The 21,173-nt window shown below is 39.4% G+C and overlaps 1 protein-coding gene across 2 annotated transcripts in view; it reads right to left on the minus strand.

The window, feature by feature from the left end:
* LOC126268025 (colorectal mutant cancer protein) overlaps positions 1-21,173 on the minus strand; it is a 585,914-nt gene that overhangs the window by 15,607 nt on the left and 549,134 nt on the right. For both annotated transcript variants that reach the window (XM_049973446.1, XM_049973454.1), the window contains exons 10-12: positions 15,233-15,360; positions 4,152-4,335; positions 1,915-2,125 (exon numbers count right to left, since the gene is read on the minus strand). In XM_049973446.1, the coding sequence (XP_049829403.1) occupies positions 1,915-2,125; positions 4,152-4,335; positions 15,233-15,360 (523 nt within the window). The remainder of the gene's footprint in view (positions 1-1,914; positions 2,126-4,151; positions 4,336-15,232; positions 15,361-21,173) is intronic.

Below are 21,173 nucleotides of genomic sequence, written 5' to 3' on the forward strand. Positions count from 1 at the left end.
TTTTCAAGCTCTTTTGAATGAACTTTCACTGACTGCTGTCTTGGCCTATCACTGGTTTAATGTTAGCACCACTATCAGTAGCATTGTCTTTAAAATATTCATAGGACTGTTGCTTTGCTACTAAGCAGGTGTTTAGTGGTACAATATGGAATTTTGTGATGAAAATAATAAGTCTAGTTTTGTCACAGTGTCTCTTATTAACCAACTGATGAGTTTTCAAAATTCAAGTGAAAGACACTACAAATCATCTTGCTGTGGCACCCTCCAAATGTGGCCTACATATCTGGAAGGCCACCACATTGCAACACCCTGTTCTTCAAAGACCAAGTTCAGAGGGCATTAGAACAAGCTGATTTGTACTATCACTTGAATTTTGGGGACTTGTCAATTAATTAAGAACAGAAGCTAAGATGAAAGCAACAATCCTATGAATATTTATACTGGATATGCTACAGGGACTGATTCAGACATAAACACTTTGAAGACGAGCAATGCAGCTAAGTAGACTCAAAAAAGACAAGCGAAGTAAAACCTATGTCGGCCATTTCTCGTGTTTGTAAATATATTCCAGAGTTTGCCTTATATCTGTCATCTGAGTGAAGGTACTCTATGATGCTAGTGCAACAATGAAATAATACAGATAGCAGCACCTGTCTCTTCTTTTGGCGGGAAAGACATACAGACAACTATATGTGTTACTTGCTTCACAGTGTTTGTTCCCCTTGTTTCACACACAATGCATAGGGCATCAACTGTCATCTGTGACTCGCTTCATATTTATTTTCAAGGTGGCCCTATAGCACAGTACTGACAAATAGAAAAGGGCTAGCTAACAATCTCATTGCCCAGAAACTAATAATTCATTTTGCAGGTGTGGATTATAGTAAAAACACGGCTGGTGTAGAGAACAGCGGCCAGTTAATGGGCTCCTAACCTTTTGGGAGGCAGCAAATAAAGTGATTGAAAAAAGCTTTGTTTGCTTTATGTAAAAAGTAGAGACCTACTAGCAAATGTCTTGCTGAATTGGTTATTAAATTGCCAACAGCTTTGATAAACAAATGAGCCCTGGCTGAATCAACTTCCACTCAAACTACTTAACCTGTAAACAGACTCAGTGGAAGACGTTTTCCTAAATTGACTTTGGCTACACAAATATAAAAATAGCCTCAGAGGAGATGCATTGTTTGTGCAGACTGAAGCAAGGCAAGGCCTGGGAAACCATGTCCTTAAACAACTGTTTAACAGCAAAGCATTTCTCCTATGGATATTTGCAAGGAGCATGCTACAGAATTGCAATTACAGTAAAACTGAAAATATTTTCATACTAAGTGACCTATACAGAAATGTATTTGCAGTTTTGTTTGTGTAGGTGGAGTCATCCTAATTAGATACTGCTCATCACGTCTTTCATATGATGCCCATGTTTCCCATAGGAAATAAATTGAAATTTTACATGCCCCTTTGATAGAGTGGTCCAAAATGAGTCAAGTGCGATTTTTGTTTTATCGAGCTGTATTAGCAGAGACATTAAAACAAGGAGAATAACCAGTACTGTGTGCCAGGATAGTGCTGTCACCTGGAGTACTGGTTATTCTTCATGTTTTCATAACCCGTTAATAAACATTGATAAAAGCAATATTGCACTAGATTAATTTGGGACTGCTCTGTCTAAGGGGGCACATAAAAATCCTGATTTTTAATTTTTTTTTTTTTTTTTTTGTAAAGGAAAATGAACTCACTTTCTTTTGACACTTGGCACTGCATGAAAGACATTAAGAGCAGTATTTGTTTGCGGTGACTCCAGTAACAGAAACTGCAAATATCCACTACACTGTCAGAGAAAATGCAACTGACAACTCTTAGGAGAGAAACAACGTATAATACTGCATTTTCCCCCTTCAACCACTTCATTACCTGCATAAGAACAGCTGTCTCAAGATCAAGCTTTCTGGCCTCTGCAATAGACACTGGTGGACGAGGAGATGGAGGTTCTGCATGGCAGCTCTCCAGTTCAACTACTGTGGCCCTCACTGCACTGCGCTCTGCCTTCAGTTTTCCTATGTGATCACGTAGTCTTCTTTCCTCATTTTGGCCCCATTCACTGCATTCCCCTGAGCTGCTTGTGCTGCATAAATAACATTACTTGTCAATCCAGACTGTAAATGTACAGCTGGCTTGCATTCACAACAAACAAAAACTTGATAGTAACTTCACAGCTTAGTTTTAAATGAACAATTTTTTAAGTATTCTGATTATCACTAAACAATGACCACTGGAAAAACACTAAGTTATCTTCTTCTGATTGGAGTCTGCTCTCACTGGCAGTCAATATAGCTCTGTTAGCAGTTCAACACCATTATCTGAATTTGGCAATTTGGTCACTAGACTTGTATACCACCTGTACACTCATTCCATAACTATCTTCCATACCTTGCATATGATCTCAGATTCCCATCATTCTCTTAATGCATTGAGGTGTGTTTGAAGTTGTTTAAGGCTGTAGATACCGTACTGAATACCACAATCAGATGAGGAGGAAGGGAAAGGGCACGAATAATATTCTTGCACAAGGAATGAAACTGTGAAGAAACTCTGGGTAACAGAAGAAACTCTGCAGCTGATCTACAAAAGAAGGAAGTACAAAAATATTCAGGAATGAAATATAAAGAAAATGCAGGAAAGCCAGGGTGAGGAAAAGTACAAAGAAATTGACACGACATCTATATAGTTGTGAAAAGTGACCCTAAACAAATATGTTGTGGGGCAGTGAACTATAGACTATGCTTTATTGGCAGAACACTCAGAAGATGCAACAAATCTACTAAACCAACTGCCTACACCATGCTTATCAATTCTCTTTTGGAGTATTGCTGCATGTTATGGTGAACATCAAAAAAGTTCAAAGAAGGGCAACTCATTCTGTGTTATCCTGAAATAGGGAAGAAAGTATCACAGATACAATACATGAGTTGGGGTGCCAGTCATTACAACAAAGGCATTTTTCATTGATATTACATGAAAAGATCTCTCCACAATCACCAACTCTTCCAAACGCAAAAATAATTTGTTAACTCTCACTTACATGTTAGAAATGACCACGGTAGAAAATAAGGGAAATCAGAGCTTGTGTGTGCATGTGTGTGTGTGTGTGGGGGGGGGGGGGGTATTTTTTTTCCCCATGTGCTATTCATGAGTGGAATGGTTGCGAAATATGCTGAAACTGGTTTATGAGCCCACTGCGAGCACTTAATGCCGAAACAACCTTTGATGCAATTAAAAGTGAAGGTGTCAACATTAAGAATTCAAGGTGAATTCCACTGTCAAAAGCAGAGAAGAAAGGGGATGGATGGAAACAGTACATTGAAGGCATTGTGAAAAAGGAAACATGGTAGAAGAAGAAGAAAAAATGGAAGTCGATATGGAGGATCCAGCATTAAAGAGCCAAAGTGTTAAAGATCTTTGGAAGACTTAGGAGCAAATAATGCAGATGGCATAGACATCAGTCCTTCAGCATTTCAAGTCATTGGAGGAAGTGGCAACCAAATGACTACTGAAGTTCGCCTTTATACTCTTGAGTATGGAAGGATAAGACTTTTGGAGAAATTTCTTCCATGCAATCTCAGTGACAGCAAGAGCAGATAAGTGGAGAACTACCACACAATCAGCTTAACATATAGTTATTTGAACTGTGGCACAGAATGGACAGTTAACTCAGCATACAATATTGATTACAGATAAACAAATCAGAGATTAAATTAATGAAGAGTAATTCAGAGGCAAGTTTCTGGGCGGTGGAAAGGAATCAAAGATGTACATTTTATTTAATTGCAATATAATAAAAAGACATACTCTTATGAAGTAATAGTGTTATACAGCTAGTATTAATAATATTAAAATATAATACAATAATTTTAAGAGACACTATGTAGATAGTCTTCAATGGAATAGGATGTAATTATTGTGAAGTTATTTACTTCAGTGACGCTCAATTAGATAATCCAAAAGACATTGAAAACTTTCCACAAGTTGTCAAATATACGAATTTACCCACGTAAGATTTCCTTTCTGTACTAATGTTAAGTTTCTGAAATTGTTTAGATTACGACATTAATAGACAGCTTTATCAACTTGCAGGGCAAAAACATTAATACCTTGTTGTATGGCTGTATTCCTCCCAAGGGGATGTGCTGATGTTAATAGCATTACTGGCCAGAGTAGCTTCCAGTCTGGCTAAAAGATGTCTTGCAACTGTTTCTGTTGCTCTTCTGTTCTCACTGGCACGGCGCAACAGACTACCAATTTCTACAGCATCATTTTCACCATCTTTGGATTCATCTGGAAAAATATGTTTTTGTTAAACAAAGCTGCAGCAGAAGTTCAATAACCAGTTTCACAGCACTAAAGTTACTCTCAGGTTCACATTCAAATCATTTACAGCGAACATAGAATTTATTAGTCACCCCCATGACTCTCAGTTATCTGCAAATGTAAGGAAACAGCAAATGATGAAGACAACACGTTTGGGGAAAACTATTCTTATTATGAGGGTGTGCTGAAAAGAAATGCCTCCAAATTATTTATGTCAAAATTCATATGGCCTTAAAATAAAACAAATACTAGTAACATTATAAACCTTTCTTCCTCACATCTGCATTTTTTTTTCTCAACATAGTCATCCTAGCAATGAATACATTTCTACCAATCAGAGACCAGTTTGTTGATATAATCACTGTAGAATAAATTTCTTGAACGGAGCCTCAATCAAAGCAAAGTTCTCAAAGGTGTTTTTTAAATTCTGGAAACAATTGAGAAACAGATGGGGCCAAGTCGCAACTGTATGGACGATGATCGATGATAGTGCGCCATTGACAGTGAATGTGTCAAATTGCTGCAGATGTTCAGCCCTCGAGTGTGGTCTGGCATAGTCATGCTGTAGGAGGACAGGCTCAAAGTGTGGGCAAAATCTTTGAGTTTTGAAGCTTGGTTACACCACACTATTTCTCACACACTGAAAATTTGGAAATTTGTGGTAAGGTCTTATGGGACCAAACTGCTGAGGTCATCGGTCCCTAAGCTTATACCCACTATTTAATCTTACCTAAACTAACTTAACACTAAGGATTACTGTCTCTCTCTCTCTCTCTCTCTCTCACACACACACACACACACACACACACACACACACACACACACACACACGTCTGAGGGAGCACTCAAACCTCTGACGGGGGGGGGGGGGGGGGGGGGGGGGGGGGGGGGGAGCCGCGCTGATCATGACAGGATGCCTCAGACCCCGCGGCTACCCTGCACAGCTCACATACTGACATAGTTATGATCCACATCACCATGTTACATGCTACAAATCGGATCCCCCTGCAACTGTGTAGACATGGAGAATGAGGATGTAGAATGTTAATAACATTTGTTTTATTAAAAAAAATCTTTAACAATACTCACATAAAAGATTCAGAGGCATTACTTTTTAGGACACCCTTGTAAATATAGTAAATTCAAGAATGTCATAATCTTTATATTCTATCAGTCAGCTGAATATGTTCTGTTTTCAATCCCCCCCCTCAATATAAAGTTCATAATTAGCAAGTTTTACCTGGTGTTACTGATAAAAGATACATTCAGGTGTTCATGTATTACCTCATCTGCCACGATTATGATCTTCACGCCCTCTTTTACATATAACTACACATTCTTATCAAGTTAGTATTACTATATGTGTAGTACATCAGCAATTATTAATAATAATAATAATAATAGAAATGATGACAATATTAGATACATTAATCAATTCTGTAATGTGATTAAGGACATCTAACAAAAGTATGGTAGCAACAGAAGCAATCAAATCTGAGGAAAAGTTTACTGGTCCAGAGAAGAGCAAGAAATAAAAGGGTAACATTAGCAGATGACAGAGAGGAAAGAAAACAATAGTACACAGACATAAGGAGAGTGTGGATAGTGTTGAAATGTTGCCAAAATGTTGGTTCAATGTTGGACAGAAGGAAGACAGTTGGGACAGGGAAGATAAATCAAATGAACAGGTAAAGCTGCGATCTACTCTTGAATGCAGAGTGGTTTTTGAATTAGATACAGGTTACTAGGTGTTTTTTCCATATCCATATGACTAAAATGAAGATGGAGATGGGGAAAGATTTGAAGTTATCCATAGGTACAGGCAAGATGCTGGATGTATAATATCATGAATTGCAGCTATAGAATGATGATAAGTGTTTGACATGTGAGGAGAGATATTCAGGACATCAGTGACTCTGAAAACAATGAAGAAAATAGTGTGAACTTCCTTGTCCCCTGTCTGGTCACATTGAGCACAGGAAAGACTGATGTGATCAAACAACCAAATGTTACAAACACATATATTAGAAGCATTTATGGATATTTTAAGACATCTGGAATTTCCATTATTTGTGCCAAGCTGAACTAAACCACAGTAGTAAGCATTCAGCTGGACAAATGACTATTTTATTTCTTCAATTTTTTGGCTTGTATTTAGGTAAGAGAAAGAGTACCTGCATATTCTATAAGTTTGTTCTTACCAGTTTTACAGCTCACCAAATATGATTCCAAAATATTTTACTGCTTTTAGATAGTGTAATTATATACAATCAAGGAGAAATGTTTGTTGATCAACATTCAGTGTGATACAGGAGCAACCTGTCAGTTCTAAGTAATTAAAGTCCACATTTTGTGCCCATCATGCTACTGAATAGAGATTGACATTCATGCCTGATACAGAAGCAGAAATGATGTTCTATCTGGAATTTAGATACTAGATGTCATCAACAGGTAAGATACCACAACACAGCACAGATGAATATCACTGAGGTGCAGTGAGGAAAGCAATAGAGCAATGAATGAATCCTGTGGGACACTCATGAGCATATGTTTCCATGATGACTTTTCAGATGTACGAACAGCTTACTGATATCTGTTTTTAAGGTAGTTGTCAGTCACAGTGTTGCTCTGTTTGAGAAATTCAGCTCCTTTGTTTTCATAAGTAGTATACCAAAATAAAACGTCTTGCTGAAATGAAACAGCGTTACAATGCTAACTTCACATTTATTCAAGGCATGTTTGACATTGTCAGTGACTTTTATTAACATATTTGCTGTGCTGTGGTGTTTACAGAAGGCTGTCGTTCAACTTATCATAAACACCATTGCCCAATGCTTTAGATATTATTGTTAATAAGCTGATCAGTCTATAGCTGCCATGAGATTTTGGGTATCATCATTGGATATCGGCTGAATTAAGTTTTGTTTTCATTCAGTAGAATATGTGTTGGTAATCAGAGAGAAATTGAAAATGTTTGTGAGACCTACATCTGAAGGTATTGGCCAGCAAGTTTTTATCGTAATTTTGTAGTGTCCTGATAAGAATTTTCCTTTTTATAATCACGACACTTTGTGTTTGATGATGATGTGTGTATCTCTGAACTACCTTGCCATTAAATATAGCTGTTCATATTCAGAGTATATGTAATCTCAACCAAAGACCCAATTTCTGTGTAACTGAAATATAAAACATCGTAATTTCTTGCAACATGCATCATTCCTTCTACACTGTGTTTCCAGAAGCTTTCTATGGTCTACAACATAAGTGACACAATATATTCACATACAAGTGGAAACTTGATTCATCTGATCAGATAACACTTTTCCATTCTACTACAATTCACGTTTGTCCTTTTTTGCATCACTGTATTTGCGCAACTTTGTTGGCAAGAATGTAACTCTTCACTTCATGTCCATTCCGTGTGATTTCCTTTAAAGTGCTAGCTTTGGAATATATTTGAAAGGATTCACACTGACATCTTCCATCAACTTCTACAGGTCACTGAAGCAAGTTTCAGTGTCAAGCTGGGACAGACAGACTGTTCCAGTCCACTGTATTTGTCTTCTGCCTCCAATTCTGATGTGAATTCTACCTGGACAGGGACATTTACCACAGCTTGTATATATATATATATATATATATATATATATATATATATATATATATATATATATATATATATATATATCTAAAAATTCCATCTCTCCATATCTCAAAATTCCAATCAACACAATCTGGAACCACAACACCCTAATTCAGTAGTTAACCTTTCCTCCAAACCTCTCTCCCAATCCAAAACCTCTGTCCTATCCAAAGGCCTCACCTTCAGCCCCACTCCCAGATTCAACCAAACAGCCCTCGTCAAAGATTTACTGTCCTACACTCGTACTCTCTGCAGGAAATATAACTTTGCCATGAAGAAAAATGATCCTAATCGTACTCCTAATGATCCAACTCCCCAAGACACTATCAAAATTGAACCCTGGAACAGTTCCGTCCTCCGTCACAGCGGGACCGACCTCCTCTTCCTCAAAATCATCCTCTCCAAACCTTCCAGGAATTTCTGACTTCCAGCCTTGCCTCTCAATCCTTCTTAAAAAACCTTAATCCTACTCCCAACATCACCACTGCTGAAGCCCAGGCTATCCGTGATCTGAAGGCTGACCGATCCATCATCATTCTTCCGGTGGACAAGGGTTCCACGACTGTGGTACTTGATCGTCGGGAGTATGTGGCTGAGGGACTGCGACAGCTTTCAGACAACACTACATACAAAGTTTGCCAAGGTAATCCCATTCCTGATGTCCAGGTGCAGCTTCAAGGAATCCTCAGAACCTTAGGCCCCCTACAAAACCTTTCACCTGACTCCATCAACCTCCTGACCCCACCGACACCCTGCACCCCTACTTTCTACCTTCTTAAAATTCACAAACCCAATCATCCCGGCTGCCCCATTGTAGCTTGTTACCAAGCCCCCACGGAATGTATCTCTGCCTACGTAGATCAACACCTTCAACCATTACATGCAGTCTCCCATCCTTCATCAAAGGCATCAACCACTTTCTCGAACGCCTGGAATCCTTACCCAATCTGTTACCCCCAGAAATCATCCTTGTAACCATTGATGCCACTTCCTTATACACAAATATTCTGCACGTCCAGGGCCTCGATGCAATGGTGCACTTCCTTTCATGCCAATCACCTGCCACCCTACCTAAAACCTCTTTCCTCTTTACCTTAGCCAGCTTCATCCTGACCCACAACTTCTTCACTTCTGAAGGCCAGACATACCGACAATTAAAGGGAACAGCCATGGGTACCAGGATGGCCCCCTCGTATGCCAACCTATTCATGGGTCACTTAGAGGAAGCCTTCTTGGTCACCCAGGCCTGCCAACCCAAAGTTTGGTACAGATTTATTGATGAGATCTTCATGATCTGGACTCACAGTGAAGAAGAACTCCAGAATTTCCTCTCCAATCTCAACTCCTTTGGTTCCATCAGATTCACCTGGCCCTACTCCAAATCCCATGCCACTTTCCTTGATGTTGACCTCCATCTGTCCAATGGCCATCTTCACTCGTCCGTCTACATCAAACCCACCAACAAGCAACAGTACCTCCATTATGACAGCTGCCACCCATTCCACATCAAACGGTCCCTTCCCTACAGCCTAGGTCTTTGTGGCAAACGAATCTGCTCCAGTCCGGAATCCCTGAACCATTACACCAACAACCTGAAAACAGCTTTTGCATCCCGCAACTACCCTCCCGACCTGGTAGAGAAGCAAATAACCAGAGGCACTTCCTCATCCCCTCAAACCCAGAACCTCTCACAGAAGAGCCCCAAAAGTGCCCCACTTGTGACAGGATACTTTCCGGGATTGGATCAGACTCGGAATGTGCTTCTCCAGCAGGGATACGACTTCCTCAAATCCTGCCCTGAAATGAGATCCACCCTTCATGAAATTCTCCCCATTCCACCAAGAGTGTCTTTCCGCCGTCCACCTAACCTTTGTAACCTCTTAGTTCATCTCTATGAAATCCCCAAATCACCTTCCCTACCCTCTGGCTCCTACCCTTGTAACTGCCCCTGGTGTAAAACCTGTCCCAGGCACCCCCCCACCACCACCTACTCCAGTCCTGTACACTATCAAAGCCAGAACCACGTGTGAAAGCACCCACGTGATTTACCAACTGACCTGCCTACACTGTGAAGCTTTCTACATGGGAATGACCAGCAACAAACCATCCATTCGCATGAATGGACACAGGCAGACAGTGTTTGTTGGTAATGAGGATCACCCTGTGGCTAAACATGCCTTGGTGCACGGCCAGCACATCTTGGCACAGTGTTACACTGTCCGGATTATCCGGATACTTCCCACTAACACCAACCTGTCAGAACTCTGGAGATGGGAACTTGCCCTTCAGTATATCCTCTCTTCTCGTTATCCGCCAGGCCTCAACCTCCGCTAATTTCAAGTTGCCGCCGCTCGTATGTCACCTGTCTTTCAACAATATCTTTGCCTCTGTACTTCTGCCTCAATTGATATCTCTGCCCAAACTCTTTGCCTTTACAAATGTCTGCTTGTGTCTGTGTATGTGTGGATGGATGTGTGTGTGTGTGTGTGTGTGTGTGTGTGTGTGTGTGTGTGTGTGTGTGTGTGTGTTATATACCTGTCCTTGTTTCCCCCTCAGGTAAGTCTTTCCGCTCCCGGGATTGGGAGCTCCCTTAAAACCCACATCCTTTTTCCCACTCCTTCCCTCTTTCCTAATGAAGCAACTGTTGGTTGGAAAGCTTGAATTTTGTGTGTATGTTTGTGTTTGTTTGTGTGTCTATCAACCTGCCAGCGCTTTCATTTGGTAAGTTACATCATCTTTGTTTTTAGATATATTTTTCCCACGTGGAATGTTTCCCTCTATTATATTCATATATATGGTGATAATTATTCAAAATTTGTCACTTACTGTGCACGGCAACCTCTTACATACTCAAAAACAACTATCCACTTTTGTCCCTTTGTCACATCAGCCTTGCCTCCGCTTCCAGGTTACTCATAGTTAAAGAGGCAGTCACTGCACCATACCCTCACCATAGACACTTTTAGTGATAAATGTTGCTGCTGCATATAATCAGAATAAGATATGAAATAAAATACAGTATTTCTTGTCTCCCTGAGTAATGCGTGAAATAAAGCATCAATTTTCTGCAGCAAACAGGTTATGTACATTGTTGATGTAAATAAACACACTATTTTGGATGGAGTTTTCTTCCTTCTTGAATCATGGCAAAGTTGTCATGAAGAAACTCTTCTGCCATTATTGCTATGTATGAAATTGTGCTAGAACATTTGTGCAAGAGCCAGTTACCAAAAGAAAATATCTAGAGTGACCATCCAGCACAAACTTAGATTCTAATATTTACATTATTTTACACTTTAAAAGCAATCTGTATAATTACTGTATTATAGAGGTCTCCTTTGTAATTTGGTACCAAATTGTTGCAACTACTCATAACTATGGATTAAAATGCAAATTGACTGTTTCAATTAAAACAGCATGAGAATTAAAAGATTATTTAATTTACTTTGAAGAAAAAAAATAAAAGTGACTTTTCTGTAATTCAATCAGAAGTTGGAATTTCTTACAAAAGTCTAGCACTATAACTCAATCCAAGTACAGCACTCAAGAGTCAATCACCATTTCTAGTTCTACAGAAAGAGAACTTGCAGAATAAAACTAAATTTATGAAAAATTTACAAATCTAGAAATTGTGCCAATGCACTTCATTGCCGACAAAATCTAACTTTCAAAACAGGCAGAAATTCTGGACTTCAGCTGTGGAACCTGACTGAAATATATGAAAAGAATTTAAGTTTAGAAACAATGCTATAAGAATTGCTTCAGAACATACACCCACAACTTGCTTCCTTTATTAATTATATAAGATTATAATGCCATTTAATGCAAAAACTAAATTAATAAATTCATCATTACACTATGCTATGCAGTGGAACAAAAGTAATGAAATATCTGAGCAAATAATTTGTTACATGAGGTTGTACCATTACATATATTGAGCAGAGACAAGAAATAAAGAAGAATAGGTGAAAATAACTGCACCAGTTTGTTGTTGTTGTGGTCTTCAGTCCTGAGACTGGTTTGATGCAGCTCTCCATGCTACTCTATCCTGTGCAAGCTTCTTCATCTCCCAGTACCTACTACAACCTACATCCTTCTGAATCTGCTTAGTGTACTCATCTCTCGGTCTCCCTCTACGATTTTTACCCTCCACACTGCCCTCCAATGCTAAATTTGTGATCCCTTGATGCCTCAAAACATGTCCTACCAACCGATCCCTTCTTCTAGTCAAGTTGTGCCACAAACTTCTCTTCTCCCCAATCCTATTCAATACCTCCTCATTAGTTACGTGATCTATCCACCTTATCTTCAGTATTCTTCTGTAGCACCACATTTCGAAAGCTTCTATTCTCTTCTTGTCCAAACTAGTTATCGTCCATGTTTCACTTCCATACATGGCTACACTCCAAACAAATATTTTCAGAAATGACTTCCTGACACTTAAATCTATATTCGATGTTAACAAATTTCTCTTCTTCAGAAACGCTTTCCTTGCCATTGCCAGTCTACATTTTATATCCTCTCTACTTCGACCATCATCAGTTATTTTACTTCCTAAATAGCAAAACTCCTTTACTACTTTAAGTGTCTCATTTCCTAATCTAATTCCCTCATCATCACCCGCTTTAATTTGACTACATTCCATTATCCTCGTTTTGCTTTTGTTGATGTTCATCTTATATCCTCCTTTCAAGACACTGTCCATTCCGTTCAACTGCTCTTCCAAGTCCTTTGCCGTCTCTGACAGAATTACAATGTCATCGGCGAACCTCAAAGTTTTTACTTCGTCTCCATGAATTTTAATACCTACTCCAAATTTTTCTTTTGTTTCCTTTACTGCTTGCTCAATATACAGATTGAATAACATCGGGGAGAGGCTACAACCCTGTCTCACTCCTTTCCCAACCACTGCTTCCCTATCATGCCCCTCGACTCTTATGACTGCCATCTGGTTTCTGTACAAATTGTAAATAGCTTTTCGCTCCCTGTATTTTACCCCTGCCACCTTTAGAATTTGAAAAAGAGTATTCCAGTCAACATTGTCAAAAGCTTTCTCTAAGTCTACAAATGCTAGAAACGTAGGTTTGCCTTTTCTTAATCTTTCTTCTAAGATAAGTCGTAAGGTCAGTATTGCCTCACGTGTTCCAACATTTCGACGGAATCCAAACTGATCCTCCCCGAGGTCCTCATCTACCAGTTTTTCCATTCGTCTGTAAAGAATTCGCGTTAGTATTTTGCAGCTGTGACTTATTAAACTGATAGTTCGGTAATTTTCACATCTGTCAGCACCTGCTTTCTTTGGGATTGGAATTATTATATTCTTCTTGAAGTCTGAGGGTATTTGGCCTGTCTCATACATCTTGCTCACCAGCTGGTAGAGTTTTGTCATGACTGGCTCTCCCAAGGCCGTCAGTAGTTCTAATGGAATGTTGTCTACTCCGGGGGCCTTGTTCCGACTCAGGTCTTTCAGTGCTCTGTCAAACTCTTCACGCAATATCGTATCACCCATTTCGTCTTCATCTACATCCTCTTCCATTTCCATAATATTGTCCTCAAGTACATCACCCTTGTATAAACCTTCTATATACTCCTTCCACCTTTCTGCCTTCCCTTCTTTGCTTAGAACTGGGTTGCCATCTGAGCTCTTGATATTCATACACGTGGTTCTCTTCTCTCCAAAGGTCTCTTTAATTTTCCTGTAGGCAGTATCTATCTTACCCCTAGTGAGATAAGCCTCTACATCCTTACATTTATCCTCTAGCCATCCCTGTTTAGCCATTTTGCACTTCCTCTCGATCTCATTTTTGAGACGTTTGTATTCCTTTTTGCCTGCTTCATTTACTGCATTTTTATATTTTCTCCTTTCATCAATTAATTTCAATATTTCTTCTGTTACCCAAGGATTTCTAGCAGCCCTCGTCTTTTTACCTACTTTATCCTCTGCTGCCTTCACTACTTCATCCCTCAGAGCTACCCATTCTTCTTCTACTGTATTTCTTTCCCCTATTCCTGTCAATTGTTCCCTTATGCTCTCCCTGAAACTCTGTACAACCTCTGGTTCTTTCAGTTTATCCAGGTCCCATCTCCTTAATTTCCCACATTTTTGCAGTTTCTTCAGTTTTAATCTACAGGTCATAACCAATAGATTGTGGTCAGAGTCCACATCTGCCCCTGGAAATGTCTTACAACTTAAAACCTGGTTCCTAAATCTCTGTCTTACCATTATATAATCTATCTGATACCTTTTAGTATCTCCAGGGTTCTTCCACGTATACAACTGCACCAGTTTAAGTTACTGAAAATTTGATATTCTGTAAAGAAAGTGGTGTACTGAACTAGCTACAAGTACCTAGAATAGTAAATGATGAACATTGTAGAAGTAGCATACTAAGATAGCTAAAAGTAACTAGAACATAAATCACATAAATATGGGACTGAAACAAACGAAGTGTACGTACAGATTGGAAATCAGTATGATAATGTCCACAACATAGCAGTTGAACAAAGTCTATGAAAATATGGTGGGCAGACGATGACTTGTCTCAGTAAAAGTAGCTGATAGTCGTGCAGAAGACAGCTTAGTAGAATATATCTGGTTGACCATACAGCTGTTCCCAGTTGCTGGAGTTTCAGATGGCATCTTACACAAAATATTTAAGTTTTTCCAGATAATATCTGATCATGACTAGGTGAATTTACACTTAGAGAACTGCACAGCTGATGGTGTTGCGTATTAGCTAGTATGCATTGACCATCAGAGCTGCTACGCAAAATGGGCACAGCAGATCAGAGAAGGGCAAATGGCTAACTGTTGCTACTGCCTTATCTGTAGTTGCAACCACCAGAACTGAGCAATTAATGCATGCCTTTATATTATCACTGGATCTGTCTTGATCTGTTTGGCAAATTTTTGTGAATTTGATTGAAAGTACTTAGGCCAAAGAGTCATTACATTGTCTCAACATTAATTTACAGGCTCAGCCTATTTCCAAGCCTTCATTAATTAATTATTATGTAGTTTCAAAAATGTTGGATGGTTGATTATTTTGTAAAGTGTCCTCATTATTAAGATTTATTGATAATTAGTGCAATTATGATCCTTTAGTAATTTTCCCCTATTGCCTCATGCAATTATGAAAGTTTTAACCATTATTTTCCTTTTGTTACAACTAAGTATAACTATTTACTGGAGATATAATATTGTAACATAAATAATTTTACCTTTTCCTGCAAATTTTCCAATACCAGCTGCTCTACAATTTGCAAGGAGCAACCCGAGTTCACTTTCCAACAGTGCAACCAAAACATCATAAGCTTCAATTGCTCGGTCACTATATCCTAATGCTAACCTGAAATTAAAAAATAATTGTTCACAAATACAACATGAATGCCATGAATAATCATGAGAGCTGTTCTGACTGAATACAAAAGCCTAGACATCATTTTAGTGAATTACACATCTGTATCACAATTCCAGAGTTATATTTGATCTGTGATCTAAACATAAAAATTAAATGGCAAAACATCTGTGGGCTATGATAGCATTAAAAAAGCATTTAAACAAATATGAGTAAGTATAGACAAGAAGCTGCTACATAGAGATGAGAACTGAATAAAGTGAGTGTAGTTTTATACCACAATGTAAGAAATACTATGATCATAATACTTCAACATCAAGAAGAGAAAAATAAAGATTTTTTTTTAAAAAAGTCAGAATCTTGTATTCCTTTTATAGTTCCTATCAACATATTTGCTTCCTGCTTTTGTTCAACTTACTTCCTTAATTCTTTTAACTGTTGCAGACATGCTCGCTAATGTTGTCTTGAGTGGTGAGTTGTTACTGGCTACCTGTATGTAATGCAGTGTTTGCACTGCCACCAGGTACACCAGGTACTGAAGTTCAGGACTGACCTACCCCAGTCTGTGCTGAATACATAAACGTGTAACATTGGCAGTAATAACTCTTAGTGACCAAGTTTTGTCACTGCCAAGACCAACTAACATAGTGACTGTAAATATTTATTTGTTTAATTCATTCATGTTCTGTTGATTCGCAATACAATAGAATTGCTTGGATATGGAATGAGTCATAATTATACATGAGAACAGCCCTTACAGATGTTAGAAAGATACAAATTGTATAGGAACAAAATATGCTAATAATTACAGGCTTAAGTATTTCATGCAATGAAACAAAGGTATAAAATAATCAAATAATAAAATTATAATTATCCTACTTATCAGGCTACAAATCTGATAGAGCTAAGTACATAATTAGTGTGAACAAAATTTTCCATGCTGACTCAGGTTATCACATTCATTTACAAAGTGGTAATAGCAAATATTACAAGTACAATGTGTCATATCAAAATCACAATGTAGAAATGTTTACATTAAATAATTCATCAAGATACTAAAAAGAGTTTTTCAGAAGATATTCCTTCAATTTACTCTTGAACTGTGGCATTGCACTAGTAAGATTTTCTATGTCTCGGGCGAGTGCATTAAACACCTTTGAGTTTGAGCGGTGCACCCCTTTTGTACTAGATTAAAGTTTTTTCTATCAACATGCAAGTCATGTTTCGATATTGTGTTGCCGTCACGGTAGGTAATATTGGTGTTGTGCATGGGGAGGTCCTTAATTAAGAAGAATATAAGGGATATGATATGTTGCAAGGTCATTGTAAATATTTTATGTATTTTAAAAGATTTCTGCATGAATGATTTCCGTTAACTCCTCTTACAATTTGGATTGCTCTTTTTTTAGTGACAAATAATTTATATGCCATTTGTTGCTGACCCCAAAATATTAAGCCATAGGACCACAATAGAAGAAATTAACCGAAATATGGAGGGTTAACAGCATCTGCAGTAGCAGTTGCTGCTATAATACATAGAGCATAAGCTGCTGAACTAAGTCTTTTTTTCAAGTCCAGAATATGGCACGACCTTTTGTGGAGGCCTAAAATTTTTGAAGAATGAACTTTATGTATATCTGGATCATTACAGCTTAGACTTACTCGTACATCCTCCTGAACTTTCTGAGACCCGCATAAATGAAAAGCCAGGCCATTGCAGCTGAACCAATTTTGGAGATCATGGAACACAAAGTTGGCAGATGTTGCAATGTCATTGTCATGTAGTTTTTCAACTAAAAGAGATGTATTGTCTGCAAAGAGAGTAAATTTGCTAGAAGCCTTTTTAAAAAGTGGAAGGTCACTAACAAAAATAAGAAAGAGCATAGAGCCATGCACATAACTTTGCGGCTCTCCTGTACTCACTGTTCCCCAACCAGATGAAGGTATTGTGCCATCTTCACGATTCAGTGATACAAACATTACTCAGTTTGTTAATTTCTGACTTTGAAGCTATGACACAAACTGAATACCATAAATGTAAGACCATAAAGATATTAAACTGTTTCTCTTTCAAGTACGAATTATGTGTTTGATGAATTTCATTATGATTTTAGAAAGCCATCGTGAAAGGGATGTGTCACTTGTGCTTGATTTCAGTTCTTTGTAGTTCCTTCCTTGCTACCTGAGCATTACCTGTGCTGTTGCATAAGCATTTCTCATTGCACTAACTCAAGAAATCCTTTAATACTTATGAGGATTGTTTTTGGAATGCTCCTCACACATTGCCCTTTGTTGGGCAACATTATCTAGCTCATGTGGTATGTGGACTACCCTTCCAGTAATAACACTTTTCTGACCTGATACTGAAGTGTATAATAAAAAAATCAAACTTACAACTTTATAAACAGAACCTTAATTTTGGTGAAGACAGACAGAAAATAGAAAATGTAATGGAAAGGTGGAGAGGTGAAAGAGTGAAAGGCATGGATAGTTCCAAAAACAAGTTCTGGTATCCAAGCCCAATGAACCTGAAAGAAAGCCCACCACAACACAGGGACATACACGACAGCTGCTAGGTGGCACTCCTAATATTTGCAAGCATTGCTGTCGCCGCCTCAGCATTTTGCATGGGCCATGTTCCCCTCCCCCATGCCAGCCTGTCAACCCCTGCACTGTAAAGCTAGAAGAACAGGAATCTGGACCTCAGTCATGTACTAACTGCACTCTTGTATCCCGTTGTACACATTGTTGTTTGGTTCCTGATACTACTAAGTCTGGGTTCTTGATTTGGTTCACTCTCCGGACTTGTCATTCTGCCACATTGTCTTCATCTGTCATCTTTCTGTGTTTTTCAGTGACTCACCATTGACATCCTCGGCCAGTTGTCCAGTGTCTCCTGGTTTGTCCACTTCTGAATACTAAAACAGGTGATGAGGAAAAAGGTTAACAATGTCTTATGGGTGTGAACCTTGTGCAGCTTGTGGAACAGCAAAAGCTACAGCTACTCCTGCAGCAGCAATTGCTAGACCACTTCCAACAGTAGCTGCAGCAGCAAACCGACTTGTTACATCAGGAAATTCAGCTTTTGTTATGTTTGCAGGTTCTGGGCTCACAACCTGTCTAGGCTGTGGTTGCTTCCCAGGAGGAGCCCCACCCACCCACATTTTCTTTTAATGATGCCAAAGAAGACTGGGACATTTATTTGCAGCAGCTGAAACAGCACTTCGCCACTTTTCTTGTTTCTGATGACACTCTCCAATGGCTGCTCTTCCTTTCTTGGGCTACCCCGTAAACTCTCAGTAAACAAGCTGGCACCATTCCCACATCTGGTTGCACTCACATCTGAGGAGATGTGTTTGTTGTTGTCAGACAATTATTTGTAGTGTTTCCATGTGGTCACATCATGCCTTGAGTTCTATAAATACCACAAGCAACTGGGTCACTCATATCGCTGGTGGGTGAAAGATTTGCAAGGCCTGAGTCGACATTGTGATTTCACCTGCACAAACCCATCTTCCAGAACCTCATATGCAGATTTTTTGATTTGAGGTGTGGTGGTACAACTGCCCTCTGATCTAAAAGTATGTACTGCAGCTCTCAAGCTGTACAATCCTTTGTTTGACAATATTTTGAAAGTCATGCACTCTTTTGAGACTACACAGGCAGCAAGTGAACTCCTTTGGCTCATTTCGGATATCGGCAGTTCAACTGCCACCAAGGGGACAGAATTCTATTAAGTTCTTTTCCTGCCCACAGCATTGTGATTTGTCGCTTTTTGGCATGTCAATGGCCTTTGAGCAGCCGGTCACAACGCTTTGGCATAAGCACAGGGCTGACATCCTGGCCTGACTGTTCCACAATGAATCAATAATGTGTACTGTCTACATTTATGGGCACACTTCACCCATTGCAGAAAGCATGGGCATCTGTGAACTGTCTGCAGTTGAGCATCACAACAGCCGAACTCCACTCCACAATTGCATCAAGGGATGATGCATTACCTCCAGGCCTTCATTCTCCAGGGCAATCCTCCCACCACTAAGTTGTTTATTTATTTCATGATTACACATCAGGATGTTCAGCTCCAAGTAGACATGGGAGCAACTATCTCCCTGGTGAGCCTCCCAACATACAATCACATGAGTTACCCAGCACTGGCCCCACCCAACCACAAATTGGTTGCATGTGATGATAACTTAGTTCCCCTCAGAGATCAATTCACAACTACGGGAGATTGCAACAGGGTTACACAGCTGATAAAACAGTTTGTTGTCAACAGTCACTTGACTGGTAACATTTTCGGCTTAGATGGCTTCTCACTATTTGGTTTCTACATCACGGACAAAATTCATGTCGTCTCGGACATGGTTCCCTTCCAGAAATTTGACAGCTTTGTGCCTCTTTTGCATCTCTGTTCGAACTTGGCATGGATTGCGCCACCAATTTTGAGAAACATATTTCTCTACATCCAGATGCAGTGTCTGATTTCTGTTCATCAGTTCTGATTCTGGCCTTCCTATGTATGTCGTTAAGCTTGAACTAGATCACCTTCATGAAACTGAGACAATTGAAACTGTCAAAGCAAGTTCTTGGGCCACACCCCTGGTAGTGGTTAAGAACCCAAATGGCTCTGTGGAGATTTTGGGCTGACAAGCAATGCTCAACATACTTGGAAACCTACCCCATACTATGTCTGGAGGACGTCTTCACTCAAAGTATGTTGGCGGCTAGATAAACCTCACAGATGCTAATTTTATAGGTACCACTAGATGAGGAATCACATGTTATGGTCATCAATAAATGCTTTGGCTAGTACAAATACAAATGTTTGTCCTTAGAGATATCTTCCACTGAAGCATGGAACAGTTAATTATGTGCATCCCAGATTGCACCAGTTATCTGGCTGACTTAACTGTTACAGGTCCTATGTGCCAGAGACACCTGTGCAACCTCATTGCTACATTACATGATGCAGGGCTCAAGTGCTGCTTACACAAATGACAGTTTTTTCAGGAGAAAGTGGAATACCTCAGACATCTACTAAACAAAGATGGGATTCAGGCCACGGACTGCAACATTTCAGCTGTAGACTCTCTCCCACATCCACAAAACCTACAGGAAGCTGCAGGTCTTTTTGGGTAAAGTGAATTATTATTGCAAGTTCCTCCTGCAAGTAGCACACACTATGTACCTCCTAAACTAGTTGCAGAAGTAGGGCATTCAGTTCTGATGGTCAGGCTGCCTGCGAGCATGGTTTCATGCAGTTATGCTTAGCATCCTGCCTTTTGACTTGTTCTACATCACGCCCCCATGTTTTGGCTGCTGACACTTCCTCCCTGTGGCACTGGTGCAGTGCTGGCACTCCGCAACTATGATGGCATTAAGTAACCGATTTCCTGTGTGTCCCAGACACTGACTTCACTCAAAGAAACTGTCCATGTGCCAAGAAAGAGGCTTTGGAGATCTTCTTTTCTATTAAGAAATTCCATGTGATGGCATTGAGTAACTGATTGTCTGTGTGTCCCAGACACTGACTTCACTCAAAGAAACTGTCCATGTACCAAGAAAGAGGCTTTGGAAATCTTCTTTTCTATTAAGAAATTCCATGTGATGGCATTGAGTAACCGATTGCCTGTGTGTCCCAGACACTCATTTCACTCAAAGAAACTGTCCATGTACCAAGAAAGAGGCTTTGGAGATCATCTTTTCTATTAAGAAATTCCATGTGATGGCATTGAGTAACCGATTGCCTGTGTGTCCCAGACACTCATTTCACTCAAAGAAACTGTCCATGTACCAAGAAA

The sequence above is a fragment of the Schistocerca gregaria genome, chromosome 1 (genome assembly GCF_023897955.1).
Source record: "Schistocerca gregaria isolate iqSchGreg1 chromosome 1, iqSchGreg1.2, whole genome shotgun sequence".
NCBI classification, from domain to species: Eukaryota; Metazoa; Arthropoda; class Insecta; order Orthoptera; family Acrididae; genus Schistocerca; species Schistocerca gregaria.